The sequence below is a fragment of the Podarcis erhardii genome (assembly GCF_964252035.2).
Source record: "Podarcis erhardii genome assembly, chromosome: 7".
NCBI lineage: Eukaryota > Metazoa > Chordata > Lepidosauria > Squamata > Lacertidae > Podarcis > Podarcis erhardii.
In genome coordinates this window covers 3632955-3654247 of record NC_138511.1, presented here as the reverse complement: position 1 = coordinate 3654247, position 21293 = coordinate 3632955, and the positions used below count along the sequence as shown (strand labels likewise).

General features: G+C 49.8%; 1 protein-coding gene across 2 annotated transcripts in view; it reads right to left on the bottom strand.

Moving 5' to 3' along the window:
• Positions 1 to 21293, bottom strand: part of SEMA4C (semaphorin 4C) — a 61350-nt gene that overhangs the window by 3158 nt on the left and 36899 nt on the right. For both annotated transcript variants that reach the window (XM_081870005.1, XM_081870006.1), the window contains exons 3-14: positions 10854 to 11002; positions 10151 to 10213; positions 7845 to 7943; positions 7627 to 7723; positions 7192 to 7308; positions 6450 to 6601; positions 5775 to 5950; positions 4346 to 4490; positions 3031 to 3226; positions 2102 to 2217; positions 1303 to 1460; positions 751 to 821 (exon numbers count right to left, since the gene is read on the bottom strand). In XM_081870005.1, the coding sequence (XP_081726131.1) occupies positions 751 to 821; positions 1303 to 1460; positions 2102 to 2217; positions 3031 to 3226; positions 4346 to 4490; positions 5775 to 5950; positions 6450 to 6601; positions 7192 to 7308; positions 7627 to 7723; positions 7845 to 7943; positions 10151 to 10213; positions 10854 to 11002 (1539 nt within the window). The remainder of the gene's footprint in view (positions 1 to 750; positions 822 to 1302; positions 1461 to 2101; positions 2218 to 3030; positions 3227 to 4345; positions 4491 to 5774; positions 5951 to 6449; positions 6602 to 7191; positions 7309 to 7626; positions 7724 to 7844; positions 7944 to 10150; positions 10214 to 10853; positions 11003 to 21293) is intronic.

Genomic DNA, 21293 nt, shown 5'->3' with positions numbered 1-21293 from the left:
ACTAATCTAGCAAGAATGTGATATCACAGCACTTTAAACGTACTGTGTGAAAGTGACCCGGTATAGACATTCTGATCAGGCAGCCTCTTGCCTAATTCTGTTCTCTTGTGCTTCAAATTATGTGCCCACAGGCTCCCACCACCATTTCTAGAAGGATTTGCAGACGGAGGACTCAATGTCATGTGAACTTTGATCAAGAGGCAAGTATGCCTCCTCCTTTTCATGGTCCAGCCACAAGTCCCAGGGCTGCCCTCAGACAAGCAACCAAATCTCCTTGCAGTGAGAGTCCATCCAGGAACAGCCTGTGAGAGTCCGTGGGTTGCATGATGCAGCACACCAGGGGGGGCCCAGGGACAAATTCCCCACTTGGCTACGAAGCTCCCTGGGAGACCCCAGGCCTGCTGCTTTTGCTTAGCCCAACCTACCTCACAGGGTTGCTGTGAGGATAAAAAGGAGGTGTGTGGTGTGGAGACAACTGAGGACATTGCTCCAGAGTTACTGATGAAAGCTGGAGTGTTTCCTTCACTTGGCATGAGGGATGAGTAAAACTCGATTTTGTGGCATTTCCTATGAAGATGTTGGTTTGGAGTTGCAACTGAGCATTTAAAACACACAATCACCCTAGTTAAGCTTGTCTTGTCACTGAAGGACCACAATGCTGAAACCACCGGTCCCAGAAAGCATATATACGAGGAGTCCACAGAGTAACCACAACACAACACTGCCTGAAAATTGCAGAGGAGGACTGACCTGATTTTGACGTGCGCAGGGGGCTGCAAATCCCAGGCTCCACTCCCAAATCCTGGAACAGCAGCGAGGTCCTAAAAGAGCCAAAAGCCAGTTCATCAGAAGATGTTTTGCCACAAAGAGAGAGGGAACAAAGCTAAGGAACAGCACCACAATACCAAGGAAAAGCTGGTAGTCACCTTTGTGTTAAAATTTGTCCATTGTCTGTTTTATTTATTTTTTTGTAAGCCACTTTGAGACATGTGTGAAAAACAGCATATAAATTATTTAAATAAAAGGCAACAGGACCATAAAACCAGAGTTGAGTGTATTCCGCATGCCTGTAAGTTCTTTTTGTGCAGGCATAGAGTTCTGACCCTCAGAAAGTGCAGAAGTTTCTAGGCCTGGTGGTTGAAGCTACTTAAGAGCATTCAGCAAAGGTCTGGACACAGAAGAGTAGCTGAACAAGATTCCTGAGAGTTGATGTCTCAGGGCGGACACAAACAGACAACTGCTCTCCACATTTCCCTTCCTTGTCACTCCCTCTTTTGCCACTTTCCAAGATGTGCCTCTTACCCATCATAGGCATCTATGCGAACACAGCGACTCCCATTCCACGTCCAGGCACAGTACGGGTCCTTAGCGAGGATGCAGTCAGAACAGCTGTGATACTTGCTGCAGTCGGCCACAGGAAGCTGGATAACTTGGGAGTTGGAGCCAACAAACAGCACCCTCTGGGGTGAGAGGGAAGAATATCAATACTGGAGCAGCATCTAGAGTCACACCACTTTGCTCCCACCTTAATCTTCAGATACCACTGAAAAAGTCAGTGCTGCCTCATTCCCTGGGTTGCTCTATTGCATGCTCTTGCTGCAGAGGCACAAACCTCTCCTGCCAAATGTGGGATGTTGTGGATCTAAGTTTACATACATTTGTCCAGGTTTCTAGTCCTTATGGTTGCAGAGAACCATGCAGGCATTTTCTGATGAAATCTTAGCAAACCCCAAAGTACACAGTGGCTGACCCCAATCCTGTCGTGCTCAGTTTGGCTGCACTGCCCTCATCTCCTGACCAGCACATCCCACTATTCTCTCACCTCCAAAACACTACAATTCCACCAATCCCTCATCAAAAAGACCCACTCGCTAACCCTTTGCTGTCTGAATCCTGAAAGTAGAATTAGCCAAAGCAAAAGCAAGTGGTCTTAACTTGTAGAATCTGTTCTGAGCAAGGCTTTTTGGGTGGGCCTACACATCAGCACTGCCCATCATGTGGTGTGATTGGGGACATGCCTTGTGACTCCGCAAGGAAAGGATTGCTGCCTGCTGTCACCCCCCGTGTTTCCAACCCCAGCCCATGCAGGGACATTTCTTACCTTCTGCAGGGACAATACTAGGCTCTTGACAGGCTGGGCATGCTCAAAGATCTGCAGCTCTTCGATCAGGTGGACACCCGATGGCAAGACCACGGCCTTGTGCAGCCAGCCATTATCTTCAGAAAATTCAAGAGAGGGAGGTCATGGCAAAGAAGCATCACAGGAACCACCCTCTCTGGACCACCCTCCTCCAGAACAGAGCTGCCCTAGGGACCACTGCCTCTGCCAGTTACCATATCATAGGAACCTAGGAAGCTGCCTTGAGGCAGGCCATTAGGTCCACCTAGCTGACACTGCCGGTCAGCAGCTCTCTGGGATTCCAGGTCAGGAATCTTTCCCAGGCCTTCCTGGAGATGTCAGGGGTTGATCCTGGGACCTCCTACATGCAAGGCAGGTGCCTACCATTCTTCCTCAGGCCACTCCTTCCAAGAACCGCCCCAGCATCAAAATTGAAATTATGTTGTTCTCATCTGACTCAAGAGCGGGGCTCATGTGGCATTTCCATCCCCCAAACCCAGGAACAGGTTGCAGCACTAACTCAGTCTATCCACAGAGGTGCTGCAACTGGACATACAGAGCCAGACCCCCTACACAATCTCCTCTGCCTGGCAGTGGAGTTTCAGTTTGTGGAGCAAGTACACCAGGGATGGGGAGCCTGTGGTCTTCCAGGTGTGGCTGGACTCCAACTCCCAACAGCCTCAGCCAACATGGTCATTGGCGAGGGGGGGGCATGAGAGTTGGTAGTCCATCATCTTGAGGGCCACAGGTTCCCTATCCCTGGTCTACTCCGGCAGGCAGCAACACTTCAAGACCTCCTGCAGAGAAGCTTTGCCATCCTTCACTAACCAAGACCCTTGTATTTGATGTGCCAGAGGTTGAACTGGTACCTTCTACATGCAAAGAGTGCTCTGGGCCTTAGAATCCCATACCTGTGCCAATGTAGAGCAATTCATACGGTTTGCCATCCAAGCCATGAACCCGTTCCACCACCAGCTGGGTGAAGTTGGCCTCCTTCTTGACCAGCAAAGGCCGGTTGCCTTGGGGAGGGACCACCTTATCCATCAAGGGGTGCTTCTTTGCAAAGTTGAGCGTGTTGTCAGGCAGCTCCAGGGAGTTGGTGATGCACTGGAAGGAAGGGAAGATGCAGGGCTTAGGTCAGAGCTGAAAATGCTTTGACACAGATTAAGCCTTGGCTCTGCAAAAATGATTTTAATTTGACAAGACCCAGCCGTGATGGATGCAAAGCAGTCATGAAGAAGAGTGCTTCTGAGGGCGTACAGAAGGAGTGCCTTCCAGCTCCTATCAGCCCCAAAGCAGCACACTCAGGAGGAGAGCTGCAGTTCAGCAACAGCTGAAGAGCACCATATTGGCTGCTTTGGGTGTGCAGAGCACACTTTCCTCATGGCTAAATAAGGCGGCACCTGGAAAAGTAATGTGCACATGGGAAAAGATGCAAGGGTTTGAAGCCAGGAAATGTAGCTTCCACAAGATGAGTAGACACTTATGACAGAGAGACAGCCAGAGAAAACACCCAGAGAGATAATAATAGAATTGCAGAGTTGGAAATGACCACGAGGGTCATCTAGCCCAACCCCCAGCAATGCAGGAGTTTCTTGCCCAATGTGGGGCTTGAACCCACGACCCTGAGATTTAAAGTCTCGTGCTCTACCAACTGAGCTATCCCAGCTGCCTATACTCTCAACTGTCAGCCTGATCATGCTTGGGCTTGGGGACCTGGATAAGAGGTGGACACAAAGCCCTGTGGCCCATTATCACAGAATCATCCCAGGATCACTGAGGTGGAAGGGCTCCCATGGGTCATCTAGTATGACCCACTGTGATGCAGGAATCACAACATCAGCTGGGGTGGGGATTCACATAAGCTTGGGGACATGCCAAGTCTTCCGTGTAAGACCAGGGAAATTGCCACTGAGTTGCTCCATCATATACACATTTTCCAAATGCGTGCCTACATTTTTCGTGTTGCTGCCACCTGCCCTGTGTAGTGGCGTGGTATCTACCACATGTGATAAAAAGTAAAGATACTCTGGAAGAATCTGGATATGGAGAAGCAATCTCAGGATTGTGAGCCAATCTGTCCAAGGGGAAACTGGGAGGGAAGGGAGTGATGGGTACACTTCTGCCCTCAGACCAGAAGGGGGCAGCAGCTGGGCACCCCATCTCTCAGGGGGTGGGGCAGGCAAGCCACTCGGGATTCCCACTCTCCTCCCCAGAAGTACTTACTGCTCCAGGACGAGGGCTGGGCACTTGGTCCGAGTACCGAACCCACTTCTGAGCTACCTCGCTGTACTCCTTGTAGGGACCGTCAAACACTTTCTGCACCTCTTGAATCTGGTATTGACAGACGGCAGAAACATCCACATCTCCCCTGCAGGAAAGGAAGGGAGGGAGGCAGAAATAAGTTTAGCGAAAGAGAGCAACCAAGATTGGGAAGATTTTATTTTAAATAGTTACTCGCCCCCCCCAAAAAAAAACCATAAGAAGTTGCAAACAAAAAAAATGGTACTGAACTAGAAATATTTACAAATAAAAGAAAATATGTTCTAATGAAAACTACATATATGTTTGATATGACTGCCATAATTAAATCCTAAACTGATAGGACAACACAGAAAAACAACCATACACTAGGCTTGCTTTTTATCTTGAAATTTGTTATTCCCCAAATAAACAAAGACCATTTTTCAAAGAACATATTTATTTTCTTGAATAGCTTCCAGAAAAACAAGTTAGAAAAAGAAATCAGCCATGTAGTGTCCTATATTTTGCTTAACCATTCGGCGATTGTGGAGAATTTGTGCCCCCCCCCCCCGCCCTTTGCTTTACAGATTCTACCAGCAGCCAGTAAATTGAACAATAATTCAAGATCAACTATTTCAACCTCCCCTTTCAGATATCAAGGTTGGGAAGTTTCTATTGCTGTTATATCAGGACAGGCTGAGGGAAAGAACAGGACTCCGGCAATTATTCCCATTTCATTGACTGTGTTATCCAACTATCAGGATGACAGCCTCTCTAACCCTACACAACCCCACATCTTTCCTTTTGGCATTGGAAGGAAGTTTTTTTTTGGGGGGGGGGACACCAGGAAAAAAATCCAACATAAATCATAATTTAGGCAATTTATGCTGCTCTCTCCCCCATGTTGCGTGACTGGCACAGGTCCTGCCCACCATGGGCAAATTAGTGTGTGTGCCCAAAAGAGACCTATAACACACTGAAGTTGTACCCGCCTCCCCTGGAAATCTTGTCTGATCACCCCTCCTATTCCCAAGATTTCTATAGGCACGGACCACGTGCTTTAAAGGATATGGTTTTCTTTCTAATATATAGATTTCTTTTTATATTGTTTTAAGGAAATTTCACTGAATGTCATTTTCAAAAACTGGGTTTTTTTAAATAATTCAGTTGTATCAATAGTCCATCTATCAATACCTAACAAATATTGTTTCTGGCCTTAGGACAAGATGCTTGCTTGTTTTTAAAAAAAGTGAAAGCAGAGATTCTCAGGAAGCTGAATTCTGTTCTCACCCTTGTACCTTGTGATATTTTTACACTCCTGCAGCCCTGCCACCCACCCCCTCAGCCTTTGCAGAGCAGAGGGCCATCAGCCCCACTGGACAAATCTGAAAGCAGTTCTTTGCTGCCTTACCAGCGTGCTTGGAAGACTCCGAAAAAGCTAGTTTCAGACCAATGATCCCCACTCAGAGTGTACGTTCCCTGGATCCGATTGAAATGCAGCTGTTGCTCCGGAATAGAGCACAACAGCCGTGCCTTCAGGAATGTCGTCCACCTCTTCTGCAAAGTCCGGGCACCACCCACGTCCCCCTGTACAGAGATAATTAACATTTAAGGGCGGGGGGAGAGGTCCCTGTCTCATGGAGCTTACAGGCAAAATTTTAAGAGCTGGAGAGGAAGAAGTGAGGCAAAGGTAAAGTATGAGAATCAGCTTCTTGCTGTTTTGTGCATGTTTGTTTTTTATTCTAGAAATGCTGACTTGTTAAACTTTTTTATTCTTTAGATTTCTCACATTTCATTCCTTTGATGCTATATCAGGTCACTGATGAAGACCTCTGTGTTGTTGGCCAGAGAGTGAAATATACTGCATCAGAATAAGTACTATTAAGGACTTATTATTGGAGTGTCTGTATATAAGAGAATTGTTTCATTGCAATAAAAGAATTCTGTAGGGTTTTAAAAATACATCCTTCCTTTAACTCTGATTTGGGCTGCTGGACTAGACAAGCCTTGGGCTCTGACCCAGCTGGAGTCTTCTGAGGTGGTTGGAGCCTGCCTTCTGAGCCTGCCATAACTCTCCATGGCCTACCTTGCAGACTCTGGCTACCCGGGCCACAACTTGGTCTATGTCACAGTCGTACTCCACCGCCCGCTCACTGAAGAAGAAATAGACCTTGTCATCATCCCCTCTGTCGCTGCCTTTGCTCTCCCGGACGAAGGCCGAGCCCACAAAGTGGGGTTCTACAAAAGGAGGAAAGGAAGCAAGATGAACGGCCAGTCCTGAAACCAAACACATCCTTCCCGATCCCCTCTAAGCCCCCACCAAACACACATGCACAGATATAATCCTGGCCTACTTTCTTTCAATGGCTGTTATACCCCTCCTTTCCTCCAAGGACCTCTCTCACCATTTAATCTTCACAACAGCCCTGTGAGGTGGGGTAGGCTGAGTGACAGTGACCAGCCCAAGGTAACTCAGTGAGTTTTACCACCTGAGTGGGGCCTTGAACTCTGGTCTCCCAGATCTCAGTCCAATGTTTTACCCACTACACCACACGGGCTTTAGAAACGGTTGGTTTCAGGCTCCCCATGCCTAGCACAGACAATATTGAGCTATGTGCAGACGAGATTCCACATTCAGAGTACAGAAGCAGAGGGTGCTGGTTTTTCCAAGCTAAGTAAACCAAGGCAAGCAGCATTTGCCACACTTGTGAACCTCTGCCTGGAACCCACCGTGGAAAACATGCATTTGTAAGGAGAAGCCATAACGCACTGATGCGCACAGAGAGCCCAACTGGAGAACCACCCCCCTGCTTCCCATCGCATCTCACCATTGAGCCATGTGGGCAGGTGCTCAGTCTTGACAGAATACTGGGGGCCCAGGTTGCGCAGGATCACAGGTTCCGTGCCCAGAAAGTTGTAGAGTGTTGCCGAATACAACTCTTCCTCTAAAATGGGTGGAAGAGAAGGGGTTAACCTGGCTTGAAAGCCCTGAGGCCCAGGCTGCATTGAGGGGGAGCAGGCAGAGAGCAGGCCGGCCAGCAGTTACTTGCCTGGTTGCCTGTGGAGAGCAAGAACTTGCCTGCAGGCGACCAGGCAAGAAAAGCTTTGCAGAAGTTGGCTCTTCCCCCCACTGCACCCCAAAGTCCTTCTGCAGAATCCACTTGAATGAGCTTTGTGGAAAGAGCTCCTCCCAGTGGGACATACTGCCCTTTGGACTTTGCTCCTCAGGCTGAAGAAAGCTGGCAGCCCTGGGTGCCACTTACCCACAATGAGGCCCGTGTGCCCCTTGTCGGGGTCGTAGGGGCACTTCCCCCTTCCGTCTTCAAAGGAGAGCCTGTCCAAGGAGAAGGTGGCCAGATTCTGCAAGGAGCCCAAGAAAGAGAGGAGTGTGATGGGACTGAGCCAGTTGCCCCCATTCAGCGCACTCAGCCCACGAGTCCAAGCACGATTCATGGACAGAAAAGCTCCCCGCCATACTCACAATGTAGGCGCACTTGGGCTGGAAGGCATAAGTACCACAGGCATACATGTGGGAACTGTTGTAACTCTGCAGGAAACGGATGTAGTTGAAGCAGTCAGTCTGAGGAGGAAAAAGCAGGTCCTTCGTGAGACTCCAAAGGCCACAAACACAGAATAGAATCGCAGAGTTGGAAGGGACCACGAGCGTCATCTAGTCCAACCCCCTGCAATGCAGGAATTTTTTGCTCATCGTGGGGCTCAAACCCACAACCCTGAGATTTAGAGTCTCATTCTCTGCCCAATGACCTGCCCCAGAGGGTATGGGTTGTTTTCATTTTGTGGCTGCATTGCTAAAACGCAGAAATCAGCATCTGGAGAATGTTGCCGTTCTTTAAAATCACGTTTCCAGTCCTCAAGGCTCCTCAGAAGCCAAACTTAGAATCAGAGGTTAGAGCTCCTTCACAAAAACCACCACAGTGTACCCATGACACCAATTAAAAGCACAATACAGTGGTTACAAACTTAATTCATTCCAGAGGTCTGTTCTTAAGCTGAAACCGTTCTTATCCTGAGGCGCGCTTTTGCTAATGAGGCCTCCCGCTGTGTGATTTCCATTCACATCCTGGGGCAAAGTTCGCAACCAGGAGCAGCTATTTCTGGGTTAGCGGAGCTCGTAACCTGAAGCATTCGTAACCAGAGGTACCACTGTAAATGTAACCAAAGCATGCATCCATGTATATTATATGCAAATAATGTGCAGGATTCAGCACACAGATACAGCAACCTGGTATCAAATCCTGGCTTAATAAGCCAGCAAATTCAGGAGCAGCCAGGAAAACCCTTTCAGGACAAAACAGAAAAGGATAACCCAAACTGGAGAGACGTTGAAAGATGAAAAAGCGATGAATGCTTGGCCGCCACAAGCCACAATCCCTGTGGTAACTTTCCTGACACTCGTTGCTTGCCTTTTTTTCACGTAAGAAATTAATTAACTGATTAATTAGCTGGATCACATCAGCATTTGTTTTCATATCCACACACAAATGGATCCCCAGGGAGGGTGGGGATGTGGTTTTTTTTTAAATATGGAGCCTGTGCATATATAGTAGGAAGACCCGGCTTAGGAAAAGGCATCTCTGCTTCCCTCTCACACCAAAGGGAACACCTCTCTTCTACAGAGGATGCCTGTCACCCAGAGTTGTGTTGTTGTTTTTTTTAAAAAATCTTCTTTTACTGAAAGTTAGAAATTCAGCTGCCTGGTTAATTGGGGCCACATTTTATCACTGAGCAAAATGTTTTAAAACCTACCAAGGGACTCAACATTGAAGCCCCATCAACAATGATCCATAATCAACTGCGACAACAGAAAGAGTGGTGGGAGGTTGCTAAAGCTGTGGTCTTAACTGTGACTACTCAGATGCAGGTCACCCTAAATTCAATGGGGCTTACTCCCAGGTCAAGTGGGGAGAGGAAGGCAGCCTGGGTCTCCCTCTCTCCTGTTGCCCAGTCAGCAAGGAAGCAAGGCTGGCTGCCAGATGCACACCTGTCTGGTCCAAAGCCAGCCCAGCTCAGTGAGGATTCACGTCTGCAGCGGAAGATTTGATGTGCAGAGAGCCCTGGTCGGCTTGCTTAGCAGGAAAGGCGAGAAGCTGAGCTGACTAGAGCGGACCAGTGTTCCCAGGGGCAGGGCAATGGAAAGGGGAAGTATAAAGCAGCCACACTCTCTGCAGGGTGCCTGGGGGCTCACAGGGAAAGGGCCCATGCACACACTGATACCAAGATGGTGTAGCATAATGGCCAGGACAGTGAGCTATGAGTCAGGAAATCCCTGATCCAAATCTCACCTCCACCATGAACTCATTTAGGGACAAGCCGCTCTCCCTCAGCTTCAAAGTGGGTCCTCTCTGAATACTCTCCCGGCGTAACAGATGGGGAGAGCAGCAAGTTCCTCACTGCAGGTGCCTGACAAGCCATGGCAATATTGTGCTTGCCTGCCCACCGCTGTCAAGAGAGGTTTGGCGATAGGGACAAAGGCCCATCCTTCTGTGGGAGATCCATGGGGCAAGAGGATCCCCACGGGGTGCAGGTCTCAGATGCCATCCTCAGTTTTCTTAAGGACAGCTCTTGAAAACAACCCCCGAAAAAGCAATGGGAGACACCTCTCTGTTTCCTTGTCTAGAAGTCTGCAGTGAAGAAAATATGAACTGGCTCAGATTTGAGTGGCATGTAGGAGAGTTGTCCTGCCTGGGGCTGATGGGAGTTGTGGTACAAAGCAGCTGCAGGGCACCAGGTTGGAGGAGGCAGAGTTATGGTCATGTCCTGTCTTACCTGATTACTTTTGCCCTTTTGAATACATTCTGCTTTCTTCTCTGCTGGAGCCTCCCAATGGATCTGCAAAGAAGTAGAAATTATTCTTAAGCATCCTATGAAGCACACCCTATCACAAGGGCTTGGGGTGGTTTATGTTGCCTAAACAGGAAAGTCACACAATCACAGCCACAAACAGCATGATAAAAGCATTTTAAAAGGGAGTTATAGAGTTGGAAAAGAGCGACCAAAACAATCAAGGGGGTGGAGCAACTTCCTTAGGAGTAAAGGCTGCAGCATTTGCAGTTTTCTAGTTTAGAGAAAAGGTGGGCAAGAGGCCTGGCTTTCTACAAGGCAGCTTGCTATGTAAGGACACCCAACGGCTGCTAGTCCTGATAGCTGAACACGGCTGGGAAGCAAGAGCAGCACAGCAGGCACTCTTGGCCTTCAAATGCCCATCTTGGGGATTCTTGGAAGCATCTGCTTGAGCACTGCTAGAAAACGGGTCAAAGAACGAGATGGATCTTTGGCACAGCCGTCCCAACCTGATGAGACTACAGCTCCCCGCAGTGCCAACCAGCACAGCCATATGGTGCTGGGCCTGATGGGAGTTGCAGTCCCCAAAACTAGAGGGCACCCAGTTGGGAAAGGCAGATTTGGCAGGCATCTCTGTGATTAATGCATCTGTGTAGCACCTCCCAAGACAGCCCAATCTGCAACTCACCATTTCCTCAAGCTCCATGTTGTTGGTGTGGAGGGCGAAAATGGCTTCTCGAGCCCCCACGTAAAGCAGCCCTTTGGGGTCCGCCAGGGTCAGTGTTGTGTAGTTGAACACCCCCATCTTGGAGAAGCGCTTCGTCACTTCCCTCAGGTCTGCAAGGGAAGAGCAGGCAACGTTAAGGGTCAATGTGGTGCAGTGGTTAGAGTGCTGAGCTTGGGTCTGGGAGGGAAATCCCCACTCAGGCCCACGAGGGTCAGATTCTGGGCCAGGCGCCATCTCTCAGCCTAACCTACCTCGCAGTGTCGTCGTATGAAATGGGGAATGAGTGAAGCATATATACCACCCTGAGCTCCTTGGGGGAAGGTGGGTTATCAATGTAATAAAAACTAAACATGAACAATGTTTTAAAAAGTTAAAAGAGGACAACAGGATTCTTGCTTCTCTACTGGCAGCAGATCCCGGTCCTGTTTGTGCTTAACAGAGAGGTAGACAGACAGATAGAGAGATATGTCCCAGTGGCTTTTCAGGGAACACCCTCGCAAAGCAGGGAACACACAATAGAAGATATAAAGATATCATAGACTCATTAGCAAGAATGCAGAATACTTTCAGACGCTGCTCTGCCACACCCAAGCTAATGAAAATCTCAATTAAAAGGCAGCACTGAAGAGGCAAGTCTCCAGTGCTGGCCTAAATGTCTGTACAGATGGGAGTTCTACAGTTCAAGGGCCACCACGAAGAAGGCCTTGATCCTGTCCATGCTGAAGTAACCAATCTGAGCTGCAAGCCCTCAGGAAGCCCCCTTGAGGCACCTCTGAGCATGTGGGCCCTAACATTACAGCACCATATAGGCTATCTATGGGCTGCCCCCATATATAGGTGGGCTTTTCTGGAGGAAGAATCCGTAAGAGTGTAACATCCCATGTAGCACAAGGACAGAGCCTTGTGGCGTGATACTTGTTCTGCTAGCAATATGCAAGAGAATGCAGAATCAGGTTGTATGATCATGCATAATCCAGTTGGGATTCCTGCATGGGGGGAGGTGGAGTGGGTGACCCTAGGGGTCCCTTCCAACTCTACAATTCTATAACTTTGTTACACAATGGTATGTGTGATCCGCTAGAGAAACTGTTGCATTGGATCCCTGCTAGTGTCTGGGTAGACCCATGAAATTAATGGACATCACTAACTTGGGGTTATTAATTTCAATATGTCTATTCTGTGCATAACTTAGCTGGCAATTTACTGAATTTGCACCAGACAAACTTTTCTGGGTCCGCCTGCCATCGGAGGCAAGGGTGATGGTGACAGGAGGCAGGAGCTTTTTGGTGGTGGTGCCTGTTTGTTAGAATGCCTTTCCCAGAGAAAAGCCTGCTGGGTGCCTTCTTTGGCTGTGTACACATTTAAAGCAAGTCTTCCACCTCCCCCACAACCAAAGCTCTGGAAACTGTTCTTAAATTCGCAGGCTGCTGGGAATTGTAGTTCTGTGGCAAACTCCAGTTTCCATTATTCTGTTTTGGGGGGAGGGTGCTTTAAATTTATGGTGCACACAGTGGCAAAGTTACAATTAAGGCCTTTGTCTCTGACTTGAACCTTCTTAATAATAATAATTTGTTTGTTTGTTTGTTTGTTTAATATACTGCCCTATACCCTGGGGGTCTCAGGGCGGTTCACAGAATAAAATCAAGGTATAAAACCACAAAATACCGTAATAAAAATATAAAACAACAACCCAATAGTCCCCCCCCCAAAAAAAACCATTTTAAAAGGGCATAGGATGTAAATCGGATTAACCAAAGGCCTGGTTAAAAAGGAACCTGTTGCCTAAAGGTGTATAATGAAGGTGCCAGGCAAACTTCCCTGGGGAGAGCATTCCACAGACGGGGAGCCACTGAAGAAGGCCCCGTTCTCATGTTGCCGCCTCCGGACCTCTTTCGGAGGAGGCACACAAAGAAGAGCCTCAGAAGATGATCTCAGGGTCCGGGTAGGTTCATATGGAAAAAGGTGGTCCTTGAGGTACTGGGCCAGGAAACTAATCGGTGGCCAGTGAAGTGGGACCAGGATTGGTGTAACCATCTTGCTCCAGTGAACAACCTGACCAGAGAATTCTGCACCAGTTTCCGAACTGTCTTCAGAGGCAGCCCTACGTATAACACATTGCAGTAATCTAACCTTGAGGTTATCAGAGCATTGACAACAGTAGTTAGACTAACCCTGACCAGACAGGGGCATAGCTGGGCCACCAGCCGAAGCTCATGGAAGGCACTCCAGGCTACTGAGGCCACCTGAGCCTCAAGCTTACAGCAATGAATCCAGGAGAACCCCCAAGCTATGCAGCTGCTCCTTCAGAGAAAGTGTAACCCCATCAAGAGCAGGTGATCTCCTAGCCATTGGTCTAGGGAACCCCCCACTAACAGCGCCTCCATCTTATCTGGATTGAGCTTCACTTTGTTGGCTCTCATCTAGTCCATTACTGAGGCAGGACACTGGTCCAGCACTTCCACTGCCTCACCTGCAGATGTAAAGGAGAAACAGAGCTGAGTGTCATCAGCATCCTGCTGACAATGTACTCCAAACATCTGGATAACCCCACTATGTTAAACAGCATGAGGAATCTGTGCCCCCCCCCCGCAAGGTTGCTGAGACTCCAACTGCAGCGACGCAGCTAGAAGTCCTGCATCTGGAGGGCCACAGATTCACCATCTCTGTGAAGTTTAAGAGGCTTCTTGGTGAACAGGGAGCTTCTTTTGTCTGCCAAAAACTTTCATCCAAGTCGTTTAATGTCCCATCTGGCATTTGAATATTTTCGTTATTCCTACCCATTCCAGCTGCTGCAAGTGATTGATTTTAATTGCCATTCTATTTAATGTAGTTCTTTTTACGATTTATGTTCACTGCTGGAATTCCGGTTACAAACTTCTAAGTGGGGATACACATTTCAAAGAAATAAATAGCAATTTTCGTGTTATTTTTGAAGCTAGCAGGTGCAAACACTGTTTCGCTGTGGGGGCGGCACTTGCGCACGAACATCACCGGCCCATCACAAGAAGGGCTGAGATGATATCACTTCCAGGCACATCATTAATCATTCCCCTGCGTGGCTGGGCCATTTTGAGCAGCAAAAACCTCTCTCTCCCCCTCTCTTTGCCTTTGCCAATCGGGTGCCCTCCAGACATTTTGGGTGACAACTCCAATCATGCCCAGCAACACAGAGGATAGGTGTTGTAGTCCAAAACATCTGGAGAACATTAGGTTGGTAAAGGCTGCCCTAGAGGCTGTGCACTCATATGCACTAGTATCCCAGAGTATAACAAAGGAGCAGTCCTGACCGCTTCCACTGTTTGAGTTCAGGGAATGCCGCTGTGCAGGGCAAGAACAGTAATCTAACCATCTGCAGTGCAGCAACCACAGAAGCGACCATGGGTTTGCGAGGACCCAAGGATCGCCCACTTTCCCTTTTAGGGTGGCTGCAAGGGCCATCCAGCATCTCCTTTAATCTGAGGAATCATTTCACTGCAGTTCTCCAAAGGAGATCTAAGCAAAACATTAAGAATGTAAGGTGAGCCTGCTGGATCAGGACAATGGCCCCTCAAGTCCAGCATCCTGTTCTCAGGGTGGCCAACAAGATGCCTGTGAGAAGCCTGCAAGCCGAACAGGAGTGCAGAAGCACTCTGCCCACCCTCTGAGGTTAGCAGGGGCAGCAGCCTCTAACATACGTGTGTGTGCGTGCGTGCGTGCGTGCGTGAGAGAGATTTTTATATATGGATGCACATGCACGGGTGCACACACACACACACACACACACACACACACAGTTTTAACTGTTTTTAATATAAGTAACTGTTTTTATAGAATTGCTTTGAAATACATGAATGAAATAAATCACCACCACCTGATCCCTGGGCGAAGAGCTGCCACCTAAGTGGTAAAGGCAAACCGTGATTTGCAAGCCAGGAGCCAGTCTGAGGAAACAATAACCCCCGTCTGCCTCTGCTCCCTCCCTTTCTCAATGTTAAGCATGGTTCATTTGAAACAGCACCCCACAAACCTCGCATTTAGAAAACCACGCTTTCATATGCTGCTGCTTCCGTAAGTCAAGCAACAGGCTACATCCGATTCAAAGGAATTAAAAACACTCTGCAGGACAAGGCAGAACTGCTTAAGGGGGCGGAAGAACCCCTCTGACTTGGCTGCAATGCATGACACAGACTCCAGGGAGCGCGGGTTAACCCTTTCCCTTGATTTCTAAGCTTTGAGTGATGACCAGGTCAAAAGTCTTTAGAGTGGGAAAAGCAAAAATCTGCATTTGGGGATTAAGGTCTCAGCGCATTCTGTTGCACAGATGCAGGGCACTCATCCCACAAATGACGGGAAGACCAGGAGCAGAGGCTCTTGGGAAAGATAGCAGCACAATGGTGGCCCATGAACAAACTGGCATCGCTCTTTGAGAGGGTAATCCTGCAAGCCTCAGTCACCAGCATGGCCGGGGACATCGCTGAGCTCCACTATACGAGCACAGGGAAGGTTAATCCTACAAAATCGCTTCCATTCCCCTGCTCAGTGATTAGCAAATTAGTCTCTCTATAAGCCACCGGAAGCTACAGAGCCAGAGCTGGGGACTAAAAGCAGCTGTTTTCATGGCAAAGCAGAATGAAGCAGCGCCTATTAGATCACTTCTACCAGGAGGCTGGGTGATATCATTTGGAACTCATCGCCCCCTGTGATAAGCCAGATGGGCAAAAGAAAGGGGGACAAGCGTGCTTGCAGTGGAGTACTGATTTGGACACCCACAAACACACTGACTGACAGGTGTGATAGATCTGGCAAGCAGCCCCAAGCACAGGCAGGCAGCACAAGCTGCAGAGCAGTGTATGCCACCTGGAGGCCCCAGCTTGGGGAAGGCTGGTGTAATTCCCAATCCAAGATTTGCTCCCAGAAGACACAGCAACGGCTACTAGCTTGGGTGGCTCCAAAAGGAGAATGGAAGATGGAGCTGTCAGTGGTTCATGGCTCTGATGGTTGCTGCTCCATCTCTGAATGAATGGGATGCCTCTGGATATCTGTGGCTGGGACTCTCAGGTGGGAAGAGGGCAGCTGCACTCAGGTCCTGCTTGTGGCATCCCCACTGGTGATTCTGTCTGGTCACTGTGAGAACAGGATGTTGGACTAGATGGGCCTTGGGCCTGATCCAGAAGCCAGGCTCTGCTTCCTGGCATAGTGCTCAGTCTTGGGAGAGAACAAAGAGGTGGCAGAGCTGGGCTGGAGGCAGGACATCTTTCTCGCTCTCTTTTTTAAGCTGACGGTGGTACAACTGTGCCATTATAAGCCACAAGCTATTAGGAGAGCTGGCCAGAGGCTCTACCTTGTAAAGTTTACAAGGTGACCAAGTTCATAAGATCTAGTTAGTCAGGACGGTGGAGTGGAGTACAAATGACCTGGAAGCAGAGTCTGTCATGGGTCTACTGCACGTCCCCATTGTCCTGGGAGGCAGCTGCAGGAAAAGTAAGTTTGTCAAAGGGGCTCCCAGTGGGTAGATTTGCAGAGGGGCACACTGGCACCCCGGCACACGCAAGGAAGCAGCTGGAATCCATGGAAAACACCCCACCTGGAGGAGGTCTCTGCAGCCCCGCTCCTGCCTGCTAGACCAGATCAAAGGACCATTGTCTGGGATATCCAGAGTGTAACCAGAGACAGAGAACCCTTTCCCCAGCCGGCTCAGGCCTTGAGAGCAGCGCTTTGTTCGCCAAAGAGGCAGCCCTCTGTGTGGCGGAGAGCAGATCCCCCAGGGGAGTTTGTAACGCATCAGGATATGGTTGGCACTCAAGCAGTGCTGGAGGGTGGGGGGAGCCACATGCTGGGTCTCCAGGCATTGCTGGCTGCTTGGAGTGAGGAGACGGGAGGCAGGTGGGGAGAGAAGCCCAGCCAAGCACTGCACCTGCCTTCTCCAGCCCTGCTAAGTGACTTTGGGCAGACACAACAGTGAAGGAAAGCAGACGGAGGAGGGAAGAGGTAGCAACTGCTGTGGCCACTTGTGACTCAAGCATGTGGCCTTTGGAGGATTGCCCAAAAGGGAATGTGGCCCTTGGGCAGAAGAAGGCTCCGCACCCCTGCTATATATGTAGTTATGCTGTTTCCACGCTAGCCAGAAAGCTGAAACCTGTTGCATGCACAAGACCCAGAAATGGTGGGAAATGCTGCTGATGACACTTTGAAGCCACTCAGAAAGTTGAAATTTGGCACATCCAGATGACTGGACAATGAGACATTTCACACCTAGGTGTCAAAATGCAAGATGTGAACTTCAGCCCAGAGAGGACGCTGACATTTTACCAGAGAGAAAGCAAAGCACCCCGAGGCAAAGGGTTAGGGGCAGGTGTGCTGTTGCTTCGTCCAGCCTGGGTCTGGGCAAGGCACAGTCATCCAAACAAGCAACCAGGTTGCCTGAAGAAGGTGCCCCCCCCCCCCGGCCAGTGGCTGGATCCAAATGGGGCCCTTCCAAACCACCCCAGGAAACCTGCCTCTGCAGTAGCAACTACTGTCGCTTCTTGGCTCAGCTCCCTCAGCAATCTTTCTGCACAGCGCTCGGCGGCCCCCCTCCCCATTTCCTGGCACTTCCAAATCCAGCATCTGCAATTTGCCCAGCACCCAAAGACGCTGCAGAGGTCAGGCATCTGGGAGCGATTAGGCCTTGGAGCTGCCACAACACGCCGCCTGATCAAAAGCCCCAAACGCCTGGCTTCAATCAGCCCCTTTTCCCTCAGCAGGAGAGGCTGGGAAGGAAGCCTTCCCAACTCCCTGGGAAGAGAAAGCTGAGGGGGGACATGGAAGGTTCTAGAAGCCCCCAAATGGAGATTCTCTCATCATGTGTGCACCTCAAGCACACTCACAATTCTTATCATGCCAGCCACACAAACTGCCACTGGGACAAGTGGAAACTAGCTGGGGATCCTTAAGGAAAGCTGCTCCCCAAATGCCAAGTTTGCCCAGCTCAGAAGCTGTTGTGCAGAAAATCTGCAGGCTTCTTCCAGCCCTTGTTGCAGAGGCCCCTGCTTTCTCCTCCCACAGCAGTGTTCAGCAACTGAATGCGCTGAGCTGTGTCAGGCTGCAGGCACCGGACCAAGGAGGGAAGCTGCAATGGTGCCATCCTGACTGGCCCACTGCCCTCAAAAGCCCCAGAGCAAGGCAGTATCTGGCTTTTTCATCTAAAGCATGCTTAATTATGCCACCCTAAAAAGAAAAAGGAAAACCCACAGCGTCATTTAACATTTATTTTGAAAACCGTCAGATTGGTTGCACGATCTCTGACAACACCCATTTTGTGTCCTGCTCTTGGTCGCGCCCACAGCAATTGTTCCTGTTGCCCTGCCCTCGTAAGACAACTGCAGGCATTCTCCAGCTCTGGATTAGCAAGGAAGAAGCCAGCGTGTCGGAGCCAATGGGGGTCATAGTCATTTGGAGGGCGCCAGGTTGGGGGAGGTTGGCATGTGCAGTTGTGCAGCCAGCGCTGCCTTTCTTTGCTTGGGGCTGCTTGCCAGAGCTACAAATGCTGTTACATATTTCAAATGCAGATCCAGATCCAGATCAGCATTCTGCTCCAAACACTTCCTTTCTTTTGGATCTCCAGCTTATCACAAGGGGGTGTTGAGCTCCAAATGAGATCATCCAGCATCCTAGCAGAAGTGATCTAAGAGGGCCGCTTCATCATTCCTTGCCACAAAACCAGCAGTTTCCAGCTCCCAACTCTGACTGTAAAGAGACTAATTTGCTGGAAAACTGCACTAAGGCCTTCATCTATGGACAGGGACCACCTTGCACAAGAGAAGGGGGCTGGCAGCTATGCAAGCCCAGAACTGCAACCTCAAGCAGGCTTGAGCTGAGCCAGGCTTAGCCCAGAACCCTCCATGCCTTGGGACTGGGCACAGCCCCCGCTGCCCCTTCACTTCGTCCTCATGTTTTTGCCTGACTGGAAAGTGCCTTAGGACTCTTGATACGGCTTCTCTGGGTGAATGATAGAGGGCCGTGTGTGTTCAGGTAGAAACCAGCCTACTCCACCCACTTTTGCCTCTGGCCCCACCCACCACCGCTGTGTGGCCCCTGAAAAGCTGCCCAGAAAGGAATGCGGCCCTTGGTTGGGCTGAAAGAAGTTCCCCTTCCCTGGAAGAGGAAGCATATCTGAGCATATGCAGAATGCCCTTGCCTCACCACTGAGCATACAAGATAATGGGCAAGTCTCCCCACAAGGAGGGTTACGTTCCTGGATGTTTCCCATTTTAGAAACAAGAAATATCACTCTCAAAACTAATAGGGAAGACAAGGCAGGGAGAATGTGCGTGGCTCTCTGCCACCTCTTTTCTGTTTCTGTCAGGCCAGGTGCCCTTGGCAGCCTCTGGCCATCCATCGGCCCAGAACTGGGCCATCAACGTACCAAATTTATTCAGCGCAAGGGCCAGAAAAGGCAGGCCTGGGCCTTGGCTCCGGCTCCGGCTCCACTCAGATTCAATTACAAGAAGACTTCAGAAAAATATCCGAACGAGATAGACAGGCGCTGCCAAAATATACACTGACAGATCCTCAGTGTGTCTAGCCAGGGAATGGAGCTATCATTAAGGCTGGCAGGTGCGGGGGGGGGGGGGCGGGGGGAGGACCAAGTCCAAATACCTGGTGGAGCAGATGGCTTGAATAGTGTGCTGGTACCGCACAGGATTTGGTACCATTTGTCATATTTCCAGTGCTGCAGAGCAGTAATGTTCTGTGCCTTCCTTCTGCGTTGCTTTCACAGCTGATCACCAGTGTTGAGTGTGCAGGCTCTCATGCGAGGTGTTTAAAGCCCTCCACATTCTTCGGCTTGTTCTAATGCAGGGGCCAGGAGCCTGTTGCCCGTGGAGGACCTGCAAGCCAGCAAGAGTCGAAGCAAGCCGGGGGGGGCCTTCTCTGGCTCTCTCCTTCTGACACCCCCTTCCTCTCATCCTCTCCTGATTCTTTCTCTTTTCCCATCCCCTCCATATCTCCCTCTCACCCCCCCTTTCTCTCGCTCTCTTTCTGCTATCTTCTTTCTCCCACAGACAACCTCTCCCCCCCACCAACCCTGCATCACTTTTACCCAAAGACTGAGAACTGCAAGTGCCCACCTCGGCTGCAATCTGTACAATATTTTTGTAAAGTAGGACAATAGCCTCATTGGCAGCTGAGGGCTGAGTTGGAATTGCCTAAAGCTACTTAGACTGATTCTTACATTACCTGAAAATATCTGCTTCCGAGTGGTTCCTCCCTAGATTGCTCAGATAACACAGCAGAACCGTCGGCACATGTTCATGAGAAAAATGTTCTTCTTGCATTGCACAAACTGTCTGCTAAATGTTCCTTTTTTCTTCCAATGACTGATAACTACACTGAACCTCCAGGCGCCAGTATACCACACAAAAGCAAAGGCTGTGAGCAAATCACAGAGGAGAGCAGTTGCCTATACGTGTATGTTCTGCTTGCAGGCTTCCTGGAAGTATCAGTTGGCCATTGTTGGAAGGCAGCCTACTGGGCCAGACGGACCTTTGGCCTGACTGAGCAAGATGCTGGAACCTGGGAGGTCGTGCAGGACGGGCCCATTGCAGGAGGTTGGACTAGATGACCCTTGGGTCCCTTCCAGCTCCAAGATCCTATGATTCTATGACTCTGGCACAGTCTCTAGGGCGCACAGCAAGGTGTGCTGGTCAAAGGCTACTGGGCTGTACCAGCGTGAAATGAATACGCCCTAACACACACCCAGGGCTCCTCCATGCCTGTGCATTCCAGGGGAAGGCCAAGAACAGAGGACAGGCTGTCTCTTGGGGAAGATTTCGTCTGCCATTCCCATCTGCAACCCCCAGATAAGCTACTGGGGATCCCCAAGACTCCCCAGAAGGCAATTTAAAGGCTGCTGGCCTACATGCGCATTCCACAGTTTCCTCTCTGCTAGGAGGAATAGTCCTGTGAGGCAGTCTCAGGGGCTGTTGCTATGAATCAGGCCCAACAACTGCAGGCTTCCCAAAAGAGAGAGGAAGGGGCCACTTGCAATCAGAGGAGTGATTCCAGAGCCCAGTGTGAGCAATGAGTTCAGACCTCTGGAGAAAGCAAGCCATCCCTCCTCAGGCAGCCTGCTAGGTGGGCAGGAGGAGAGGAAGGGGGCAGAGGATGGGTGGCAGAATGAGAGGGAGGGAGGGGCAGAGAGAGAGAGAGAAAGGGAGAGGGAGAATGGGGTGGCACATAGAGGAGGGAAGAGAGAAAGAGTAATTGGTGCCAGAATGAGAGAAAGGGGTGGCAGAGAGAGAGAGAGACGGAGGAAAGGGGGTGGCCGCACCAACTGCTGGCATGCAGCCCCCAACAGATTACTCACATGGAAATGCAGCAAGGAAAAAAGCAACCACCACCCACTGACCCACATGGCATCAACTCAGCAAAGCTGTCCTGCCA